General features: G+C 43.0%; 1 protein-coding gene across 1 annotated transcript in view; it reads left to right on the top strand.

Moving 5' to 3' along the window:
• Positions 1 to 12,126, top strand: part of LOC122926612 (solute carrier organic anion transporter family member 1C1-like) — a 110,725-nt gene that overhangs the window by 9,876 nt on the left and 88,723 nt on the right. The window contains exons 2-6 of the mRNA XM_044278037.1: positions 3,951 to 4,092; positions 4,169 to 4,301; positions 5,704 to 5,819; positions 8,085 to 8,231; positions 8,773 to 8,871. Of these exons, the coding sequence (XP_044133972.1) occupies positions 3,951 to 4,092; positions 4,169 to 4,301; positions 5,704 to 5,819; positions 8,085 to 8,231; positions 8,773 to 8,871 (637 nt within the window). The remainder of the gene's footprint in view (positions 1 to 3,950; positions 4,093 to 4,168; positions 4,302 to 5,703; positions 5,820 to 8,084; positions 8,232 to 8,772; positions 8,872 to 12,126) is intronic.

The raw sequence follows: 12,126 nt of genomic DNA, 5'->3' as shown, positions 1-12,126 counted from the left end.
CTAATGGGACGAGGCAGGGGTGCCCACTCTCACCTGCCCTCTTTGTTATTGTCATGGAGACCCTGCTGGCCAGGATCAGGCAGGATCCGGATATTAAGGGAATTACCTTGGGGTCGCACAACCATCTGACGGCCGCTTTTGCAGACGACCTTTTGGTCATAACGTCCAACCCTCTAACTTCCTTCCCCAGACTTCAGGCCCTTTTTGAGGAATATGGAGCGGTCTCAAATTTTAAGATCAACTATACTAAGTCACAGGCTCTGAATATTTCCTGCCCTTCCGCTACTGTAGATACGCTTAAAGGTAGCGCTGCTTTTTCATGGGCCACCAAGTCAATCCCTTTTCTGGGTACACATATCTCAGCAAGACCGGAAGACCTTTTTGAGTTAAATTATGTACCGCTGCTGAAATCCATTAGATCACACCTACAAGCTTTGAAGCTTCCGTTTATCTCTTGGATTGGGCGGAAAAACTTCATTAAAGCTTTTATCGTCCCTAGACTGCTGTACCTCATCCAAACACTCCCTATATGGCTGCCCCATTCCTTCTTTGTGGAGGTCCGCAGGGTCATCTCAACCTTTGTTTGGTCTGGAGGGTCCCCTAGACTGGCTTATGCCACTCTCACTCGGGAGAGGAGGTTGGGAGGCTTCGGCCTACCTGACATATACCTATACTACAAAGCATCTATGCTAAACAGAGCTTTGAGCCTCATCTCCTGGCGCCCTCTCGGCCTTGTCTCCCGACTGGAGTGTTATCTGCTCTCATATAAGGACAAGTTAGTTCTTTGGGGCTTACGCAAATGTACTGCTAATAATAAGTTTACCTCGCCACTATGGAAGGGTCTGTTGCTGGAATGGACCAAATTATATGGGTCCTCTACCCTTAGGTTCCCAAGCTTGAGTCTCCCCTTAGATCTACTGCAGGCATATGTACACCCTGCCACCTCTGCTGCAACAGGAATTTGGGCTATACTAGCCAACTTTAAACTGAAAGACGTCATAATTGCATCAGGTGCCTTAAATTGGAGTAAAATATTTGAAACCCCGAGGGTTCAAGCAGCCTCTTTCCTATCGCTTATGGCTTTTAAAAAAGATATAGCGCTTTTGGAATCTTTGCCCAGGCCCATGGTTGATCCCTCTTGGTTGGAGGGGAAAATCTCTAACGCCCTTCGCCCTAAGAAACCTCTCTCCACATTCTACAGAGAGTTACTCTCCTCCGCACCTCCAGATCTGTGGTTCCTTGCAGCTTGGGAGAAGGAGCTGTCTTTAACTCTGTCAGAACCTGAAAAAGCGTTCTTCCTCACACACTCACATGGTTTCAACCGTTGTATTAGAATCCAGGCAAACTCTTATAAATTACTTACAAGATGGTATAAGACGCCGGAATTCCTTCACAAGCTCAATCCCGATATCCCAAACAGCTGCTGGAGGTGTGGAGGAGACATTGGCTCTTTATCCCATATTTGGTGGAGCTGCGAGAAAATAAAACCATTCTGGGTTGAGGTAGGGACAGCTATAAACAGGATATGTAACACCCAGATTACCTTAGACGCAAAACTCCTGCTGCTCTGGTGCCCAAATAGCACGCTCACCCCTTCAAAGTATAATCTACCAACCATGCTTATTACAGCAGCTCGACTGCTGATCCCTCTTCTATGGAAAAATGTATCAGCCCCTTCGCTCTTGATGTGGACGGAAAAAATTTACCAACTATATCGGTTTGAAGAATTAGCCCACTGGGAAAATGACTCTAGAGCAGTTTTTGTAAAAATATGGTCTCCTTGGAAGCTATATCGCAAATTCTAGGCTCAGACATGTCTTGAATTAAGAGTTTGATCGACATCCGACTCTCCCCCTCCCCTCTATCTCCCCCCAATCCACCTTCCCTTGTCTTGTTAGTACCCCCCCTCGTCAGATATTTGTTCATATGTGTTCACATATGTCACTTTATTATTTGAAGTCGTGTATGCAATTACTTTGAATATATTGTGATTGCTGATTTTGCACTTTTCCAGCTGCGTCTGGTCACAAGATGTATAACTATCTACATGACTGGGTATCTTCTTCAAATAAAAAGAAATTTGACAAAGAACATCCACGTCCCCTTCCTGCTTTGCTTGCTTAACAATATTAATAATACGTCTTCTATCTCTTCTAGCAGTAGCCCCAGGGAGACATCTCACAAAACCATTTTCTTTAAGCTCCACACTTCTTATGATTGAATCACCCAGCAACAGCTGCTTCCTTTGAGACTTCACTTTATCTTTTTTGTCCTTGGCTGCAGTCTTGCATACATTAGACATAGGAGTCGATGGTTTCTCACCCTCTGTGCTTGAGTCCATGTCCATGTTGTCCTTACATTCTGAGAGTGCTGCAAATGAATTTTGGAGAATCACCGACTGTGGGACATGTCTTCTTTCCACCACTCTAAGTCTTCCAGAACCTACAGTAACCCATCTGCCATTTCTGGGGGTCCTCTGTGGCAGTGGCATTGCAGCAGTCCTAGCTGGAGTTTGTTTAACAGATAATTTAAATATCTCAGATTTCAAAAATGCAATTTCCTGCTGCAGTAAGGAGAACTGTCTACAGATCTGACAGCATCCGAATCTCCAAAGAGTGGAACATGAAATAAATGCACAACAATTCCTGCACTGAACCAAGTCTGCCATTTTAAAGAGGAGGAAAAAAAAGAAATGAAAATTTGTCAATTTAAATCAAACAAATCTTACCTTTTTTTTGTATTGTTTCCACCTTCCAGCCTACCTCCTGACTATCTCCTGCAACATCTCTTCACTGTACTTAATGTAGTACTTGAAGGTAGAACTTGCAGCTAATGAATTAGGCCAGCTAATGAGTCTGTCTCTATATATACACACACTCCTTCACAAGCTCCTCCCCCAGCAACAAATGTAACACCTCAATGAGCTAGGCTCATTAGCAAACGCACAATAGCAAACACCTGAGCAAATTCCTTACCTCTTCTCAAGCAATGGTTAGCAAAAGAACACACAGATGAGCCAGTTGCAAACTCCAAGCCAATCTCTTGCAGTATCTTGCAGTATCTCTTCAGTCTCCTGCAATATCTCTTCACTGTACTTAATGTAGTACTTGAAGGTAGAACTTGCAGCTAATGAATCTCCCCCCTTCTCCCTCAAAGGAGAGTAAAGGAGAAAAAATAATTAAATACTCACCTGACTCCTCACAGCCGTTGGGGACGCAAGCCACAGGCCTCTCTCAGCCTGTGGCCTGAGTTGCCGGCTTCTCTGCTCAGGTGGGCACAAAGTAATTAATGCTGCCTGCGTCTTGGTGTATGTGCAGAATAATGTCATCGTGCTGCCTAAAATCCGCCATAAGCAGTGGAGATGATGCTAACACTTTGCGACCCCCTGCTCCGTTCTACTGTGTCATAAATTAGACACGGTAAAGATGGATGGGGGATTAGGATATAGCAGAAATAATATTAGGTTGGGACAAGTGCACGACTATATCATAAATGGAAGCATACTTTAAGCTCATGTACTCAGCTCTTTATGGGTTTGATATACCACCCTCCCTAATTTTGTGTGTTGGATTATGCGCATTAAGCTACATAAATACGCACTGGCAATGCGCTTTCCCCTGAGCTCCACAAGTAATACTTGTCGATCGAACTAAACCCTCAAATAGAGACATAGCCAAGATATCAAAATGTCCAACATGCAACAAAAACTTTGAAGAGAGATCCAAATATAGAGAAGAGAGCTTTGAACCATGATGGAAGTGATCAGACAGAGGACAGCACCTCTCACTGCACGCCTGAAGGTCCTGCCTGTCAGAAGAACACATCAGCTCTTATGGGGTCACTGTGGATATCAATGTAATGGGGGAAATGGAGGCCAAAGCTCTCCAGTGATTCCGTAGTAACGTTCCAGCAGTCAATTTAATTAATCTTCTTCCTCCTCTGTTTTGCAGACTTTCCTGGTCGCTCTTTCTTTCTGTTATTTCGCTAAGGCATTTTCTGGGAGTTACATGAAGAGCTCAATAACTCAGATTGAGCGCCGCTTCGACATTTCCTCCTCCACGGTCGGGATAGTGGACGGAAGCTTTGAGATTGGTAATTATTATTATTACCTTTAATTTACTTGCATGTCTGTGGCATTTTATCTTTGCGTTTTATTTTTTCCATATAGGAAACCTGCTGATGATTCCCTTTGTTAGTTACTTTGGGGCAAAGCTTCACAGGCCGAGGATCATCGCTGCTGGCTGCTTAATGATGGCGTTGGGCAGTTTCCTTACAGCGATGCCACATTTCTTCATGGGACCGTATGTATCACACTGTGTTATATCCTGAACGTGAGCTCCAGCGAGTGTCAGACTGAGGTGCCAGGAGCCCACTAGTGGAATTGATTCTGGGGGCCCACCCTATAGCTACATGGCAATATTATCCTTTGCCCACGTCTGTGGTAGCAAATCCATATTGCTTATGTACCAGCAAAGTGGATATGTTTTTAAGAAATCTTATCCAATTGCTTTGAAATTCACTGCATACATTGTATGGATTTTAAATCAGCGGTATGATCAGGTCCCCACCAATCATTACCCAGACACAATGACTCCTCCATATCACAGCCATGCCAAACGCTGCATCTTGTCCTGTTTAAGTGAACAGGCACAGATACAGCCACATGTACTGTACATGTACAAAGGGCCTCAACAGGAGCGTGATGGCCCCTGCAGTGTGATGAGCATCGGGGGCACTGGACCCCACTTATCAAACATTTATCGCCTACATTTATATGCTGCACAGAAACAAGATAATAAACCAAGGGACACAGCAATGTAGGGGAATTGGGGAAAGGGGGAGGCGTTACCTGCAGTCCTATGTAACACCACAGATAACACAGTGATAACTCTGTGACATACCTCCCAGCTTTTCAAAAGCCCAAAGAGGGACACTACCAGAGGTACACTGTGGCAATTTCTTTTACACTAAGCCACATCTCTAACTCCACCCAAGGCAAGCTTAGTGTACTCCATGTGGTAATTAGGAAGGCAGAGGAAGAGGGCAGGACTGATAGTAGCAAGAATGGTGATTGTAGTACTCAATCACTCTGTCACTTTCCTGGGCCGTGCAGTCATGGCAAGGGTGCACCGTTCTTTCCTTTGGGGCACACTCTGGTTCTGGGGTTCTACTGCCTGATGATAGTTGAGGTGCCCTTAGTGTTGGTAGTTTTGAGGTGCAAGGCAGGGTCCCTTGGTGCCACTATGGATGTCAATCAGAAAGCAATGATGATGCAGTTGTTCAGAAGAGCAATTCTTTACTGAAGAATTCAAATGAAAACAGGACAGTTCATAGCATGCATGGACTGGCAGTTGCTCATAAGTACACTTTTCACTGTTGTTACAGGAAAAAATCTAAAAGTGGCCCTATTTTGTAGGCAGGTCCAAACTGAAAGAAGGCTGGATTACATAAGTAAATAAAAAATCTTAGCGAAAAACTTTTACACCAGGCGCACAAACTGCCACAGATACGCCAAATTTATGACGAGGCTCATGCCTCGTCATAAATTAGATGACTCTTACTGCAGAGCAAGATAAAAAGTAAGACCGGCGTATAAAGCCGGTCTTAGTAAATGTGCCCCAGTGTCAGTGGATTCTCTGGTCCTCTGGTTGGTCACTCCGATGCTAGCTCCAGCGTTGCACTAACCATGCTTTCTTTTTACAGTTATAAGTATAATTCAATGAAGGTGGAAATGTCTTCGCAAATCAATTCTATAGACTCCACCTATAGTGTCTCCCCATGTCTGGCCAACACAACATTAACTGAGGACATCAAACCAGGTAAGTAACTGACCTCAGATTCATGTGATCAAAATATAACAAAAAAGGCTGAAATACAAAAAAGGAGGAACAGTCACATGCCAAACAGCAACCATATACAGTTCATGTACATGGAGGGCTGTTTGCCAAAGAAAGCAGCCATCCAGACATTGCCTGGAAGATTTGCCAGCTCTTCTAGGAATATGGGAGATCTCCCTTTTTTCCCAGGGGCCTTCTACACATTTGAGGAGAGTCTACATATATTCTGATAACACACATTGTTACCTGCAGTCCTATGTAACATCACAAATAACACACAGTGATAATTCTAAGGTTTCATTCACACATCAGTGTTTTGGTCAGTGTTTTTCATCAGTGATTGTGAGCCAAAACCAGAAGTGGAGGCTTCATAGAAAAAATTGTATTAAGAAAAGATCTGCACCTGTTCTGTGATTAGACTCGCACTTGGTCTTGGCTTAAAATCACTGATGGAAATCACTGACCGAACACTGGGACACATTTGTCAAGCTCGCCTGTTTTTAGGCTTTCAATTAGGCCCCATGCACACGGCCGTGTTTCACAGCCGTGTGCGGGCCGTGGAACCGCGGCCTGGATCCCTCCTGAGAGCAGGAGCGCACGGCGTCACTGGTTGCTATGACGCCGTGCGCTCCCTGCTGCCGGCACAGTACAGTAATACACTGGTATAGATCATACCAGTGTATTGCTGTATTGCGGCGGCAGCAGGGAGCGCACGGCGTCATAGCAACCAGTGACGCCGTGCGCTCCTGCTCTCAGGAGGGATCCAGGCCGCGGTTCCACGGCCCGCACACGGCTGTGAAACACGGCCGTGTGCATGGGGCCTTAGACAGGTGTATTTGCTTCACCTGTCTGTCTGTTTCCGACTATTTATCAAACACTTCATAAATTAGACCAGGCTTATTGGCATTAGTCTGAGTTCTAGTAGTTCTCTCTCAGTACAACAGGTTCATATTCACTAAGACTGGGCTAATTAGTATGCACATGAACATGTGGCGCAAGTGAGTTGAAATTTGGTGCACATCTCTTTATTTTTGAGCCAAAATGTGGCGCAACTCATCACTTAAAACAAACGCAGAAAAGTAAGCCAGCCCGAGTGGAGTAGAAAAAGACTGTTTTTACGACTAAATCAGGCAAAATAAGGCACCTACATTAATAGGTCGGAAAATAGGTGCAAAAGTTAGAAAACTTCTTAATTAGTATATAAAAAAATCTAAATAGGTGAACGAGGCTCAAATGCCTTCAAACTAAACGCATTTTCAGTAGTAAATGAGACAAAAAAAATGAGGCTAGTTTCACACGAGCGTTTTAGTTTTACGGTATTGAGATCCATCATAGGGTCTTAATACCGGAAAAATAACACTTCAGTTTTGTCCCCATTTATTGTCAATAGGGACAAAACTGAACTGAATAGAAAGGAATGCTCCAAAATGCGCAATTTAGTTGCGCTCCCATACATGTTGTAGTATGCTTTCTGTCCTGGGATGCACAGCACAATAGAAAACGGATCTGTTCATAATGGATGCAGATGGTTGTATTATCAGTAACGTAAGCATTTTTGCTGAACCCTGCAGGATCCATTAGAAACGCTAGTGTGAAAGTAGCTTAAGACAGTCTAAAACAGCAGTTTTACGCCTAAAAACAGGTGCACAAACTATAGTAAATGCGCCCCATTAACTGTGCGAATAACGGCTCACTCATGACTTCAGAAGAAGAAGGCAGTGTCCTAATAAGTTACATTTTGGATCACAAGCAACTTATTTTGCAAACCAATACTTGGTTCAGAGCAAGACAAAAGTGTCTGACCATACACCACTTTTATCATCCAGCCTGAGATCTGGCACAGGTCTAGACAGTCTGGTGCACATTTACTAAGACCAGCTTTTTACTCCGGTCTCAGTTACATCCTTCTGCACTGCATTAAGATCTGTCTAATTTATGACGAGGCTGCTGTTTGGCATAGTTTTTAGCTAACATTTGTGCCTGTTTCCAGGTGCAAATGTAAGTAAATTTGATGAGGCTGGAGTCACAGCCATGGCACAGCCCCAACATGTCCCATCCCTATCATACCCAACTGGCGTATACGCTGCAAAACCGGCCATGCGACAAAATATTGTCGCACAGACGGATAGAAAAGGGGTCTTGCAACATTTTTATGTCTAAAAGTGTTGCAAGTACCTTAGTAAATGTGCCCCTCTGTCGAAGCTTACAACATCTTTACTGCTACATGTGACCTGTTTATGTTTTCAGAGTGTGTGAAGGAGACAAGTTCTTACTTTTGGGTTTACGTCTTGGTCGGGAATATGCTGCGAGGAATCGGAGAGACCCCCATTACTCCTCTGGGAATCTCTTACATTGATGATTTTGCTGAGCCAAAGAACACAGCACTATATATAGGTAATGGTGATGTCATTGGTTAGCAGATATGAGAAGCAGGTGGAGCTACAGTACATATCTCTGTAGATAAGCCTAGTCCTGGAAGTTTCTTCTCTGCTGGGACCCTCCTAATCAACTGACATTCTTGGGGTCACCCTTGCAGTGCTGATGTTTGCCGCTAGTCCACGCCTGCCCCCAAACTACCACTCCAGCCCCATTGACTATAATGGGGGCGAGCCGGAGTTCCGGCAGCAGCACGGCAAACATGCCGAGAGACGGCCAGAATATAACTACGACATGTCATAGTTTTATTCTGGCCACCTCTCGGCATGTTTGCCGTGCTGCCACCGGAACTCCGGCCCGCCCCCATTATAGTCCAGGGGCACGCGTGCACTAGCGGCAGCACGGATCCAACAGGCTGTTCACCCGCTGGAACAGCCTGCCAGAGTTCCTTGCCACTAGTGTGAAAGTAGCCTTATAAAGGAAACACAACTTTTGGGGATTACTGCACCCCTGTCACTATTATAATCCTATTGTAATTATGGTGATTTTCTCTTCTCAGCTTGTCTGCACACTGTGGCGTTGTTTGGCCCGATGACTGGATTTATGCTTAGCTCGTTATTCGCTAGGCTTTACGTAGATATCGGATTTGTGAATCTTGGTGAGTTACCATTTATTAATTTTCATTGATCGTGTTGCAAAAAAAAAAAAACACTATTATTGCTGGCAATACAATTTAAATATGTATGTATAGTGCAGCAGGAGGCTCATGGGCATTTTATTGATTTACATAAGATCATGTCATCAAGTTGTAGGAAGCAAACAAACAAAGATGGATGTAAGGAGCAAGTGCTGAAAGCAGGTGCAGGTGAGTCGCAGTTACAGATGGTACAGAGGAGGTCAGATGAAGCAAGTAACAGTCCAGTCCACTTTACTGAGCAGTGTAATAGTTCAGCCGTGTTTGATCTCGCGACCAGTGTCACTGTGTAGCCCTTGCTTTATGGAGATAAAAAGTTAAATGTGGGCTTAATTATTTAGATCACAAGTGAATAGAATAAAGTGAAAATATGTAGAAGCACATGAGAGAACAAAAGAAAAATAATATAAAAATAATTGACCCAGTCCAGTAATATAAAATATGATTAGGTGCGGTCCCTGCAGCTGGATGAGTTAAAACTGTGACGGAACCTTCATAAAAAAAAGTCCATTTATAAGTGCAAATAACACTTCTCCTGGTGTAGATACCAAATAAATATATCTATTAGAAATATACTGTACTGTATGCAAAATAGCGCTCTATTTTATACTTCAGGATATAGACATCTTTATGTGCATATATCAATATAGTTTTTTAATTGGCGGGGTACTGAGAGTCTTTTTTTTGTTCGATTCTGAGTAGTTTCATTTTGTACATACTGTATGTAACAGTATACAAAAACAAGGAACAAAAACATAATAAATAGGGATTAGCGAATCGACTTCGGATGAAACATCCAAAGTCGATTTGCATAAAAGTTTGTTTGAATACTGCACTCCTACAGTATTAGAATGTTTTGGCTCAGATGAGCCAAAGTTATTACTTCGCGAAGTCTCGCGAGACTTTGGGTAATAACTTCAAAAATGTATTTCTACTGTTAAAAACCTTGTCCTGAATCTCGGGTTCGGTTCCAAGTGGTTCCATATGATAAAACTTTGTTTTCATCCGCCTGATTGCGTATTTCTTTCTGAGATAGTTTTTTTGTGACACATGGTATGTCATGTTAAGGGTAAATTTGAGTCAATATGTTTTACCTTTATTTATAAAATATAAATCCAAAACTTAGAGAACATTTAGAGAAATTTTAAATTTTCTTAATTTGAATCTCTCTGCTTTTAAGACAGATGGTAATACCTCATAAAATTAATTAACATTTACCATATGTCTACTTTATGTTGACATACTCTTGGTAATGCTATGTAGTGATGGACAAACATCTGCCGGGACGGTTCGCGAACGCGATCCAATGTTCGCGAACTGCAAGTTTGCGTCGGGTCCTATTAATTTTAATGGCAGGCGAACCTGAAAAACCTTCAGCTCATATTTGCAGCCAAGAAATAATTACTAAAAGTGCACAAATAGTCCCACAACATGGACAGTGACATACCAGATGTATTATTCTAATTTGTGATCTCCATTCATTATTTTTTTCGATGCAAATTATCAGCAAAATAATTTCCGCGTACGCGCATGAGCAAATGCACTATACAGTACCCAAATGCACTATAAAGAAAGTATCTTGGTATATAACACCCCGCTTCAATCAGTTTTTGGTGGGATAACTGGTATATCACACCAGTAGAAATGATTTGTTCCAATAACGCTTGTCCCTCTATATATAACTGCAGTATCGCAGCAGAACCGCACACAACTGCCGCACAATACAAATGCACTATAATATACTTTCTAACATAGAAAGTATATTATAACATGGTACAAGGAGGCAATCCATTAGAATATACATAAAGATAAAACGTAACCTTTAATAATTTTACTATGAGGGTCCATTCACACGTCCGTAAGTGTTTTGCGGATCCGCAAAACACGGACACCGGCAACGTGCATTCCGCAATTTGTGGACCGTACATCGCCGGCACTATAATAGAAAATGCCTAATCTTGCCTGCAATTGCGGACAAGAATAGGACATGTTCTATTTTTTGGCGGAAACGGAAAAGTGCGGATCTGCAAATGCGGATGTGGATCCGCAAATGCGGATGCGGACAGCACATTCCGGCCCATTTGAAAATAAATGGGTCTGCACCCGTTGCGCAAAATTGCGAAACGGATGCAAACCCATTTTGCGGACGTGTGAATGGAAAAGATATCCCTCAAAATGAAAATAAATGAAATTATTAAACTTAGGCAAAAAGCACTAAATCAGGTGCTCGGCGGCACTAAATCAGAAACCATATGTCCTACCACAATCCGGGGGGTTCCAGTCCAGTGCACATCCATGAATCCCGGAGGGAAAGCAAAAAAACATCTATCCCTGGGCTAGATGATGATGTGGTATTGAAGGACAGAGTGGGCAAAGAAATTTCCCTGATATTGCCCTAGAGGGGGGTGCTATTCTGGCCCTGATAGCCTAACTACAGACCACCCGCCCTGATAAGAGCGACCCTGCCTGGAACCTTACCCTATATAAAAATGGCCCTAGTAAGCCCCTAGGCCCCTGACTTCCAGGTGATCACTATATAGATCTACAGTCATGTGAAAAAATTAGGACACCCTTTGAAAGCATGTGGTTTTTTGTAACATTTTTAATAAAAGGTTATTTCATCTCCGTTTCAACAATACAGAGAGATTAAAGTAATCCGACTAAACAAAGAAAACTGAAGAAAAGTCTTTTCAAGATCTTCTGTAAATGTCATTCTACAAAAATGCCTATTCTAACTGAGGAAAAAGATAGGACACCCTTGCCCCTAATAGCGAGTGTTACCTCCTTTGGCTGAAATAACTGCAGTGAGACGGTTCTTGTAGCCATCTACCAGTCTTCGACATCGGTCTGAGGAAATTTTACCCCACTCCTCAATGCAGAACTTTTTCAGCTGTGAGATGTTTGAAGGGTTTCTTGCACGTACAGCCCTTTTCAAGTCACCCCACAGCATCTCAATGGGATTCAAATCTGGACTTTGACTTGGCCATTCCAGGACTCTCCATTTCTTCTTTTTCAGCCAATCTTTGGTTGATTTACTAGTATGTTTTGGGTCATTGTCATGTTGCATGGTCCAGTTCCGCTTCAGCTTTAATTTTCTAACTGATGGTCTCACATGTTCTTCAAGCACCTTCTGATACACAGTAGAATTAATCGTGGATTCTATGATGGTGAGCTGACCAGGTCCTGCTGCAGCAAAGCAGCCCCAAACCATGACACTTC

Source organism: Bufo gargarizans, chromosome 2 (assembly GCF_014858855.1).
Source record: "Bufo gargarizans isolate SCDJY-AF-19 chromosome 2, ASM1485885v1, whole genome shotgun sequence".
Classification (NCBI taxonomy): Eukaryota; Metazoa; Chordata; class Amphibia; order Anura; family Bufonidae; genus Bufo; species Bufo gargarizans.
The sequence above is the reverse complement of the archived record's forward strand: the minus strand, read 5'-3'. Positions and strand labels throughout refer to the sequence as shown.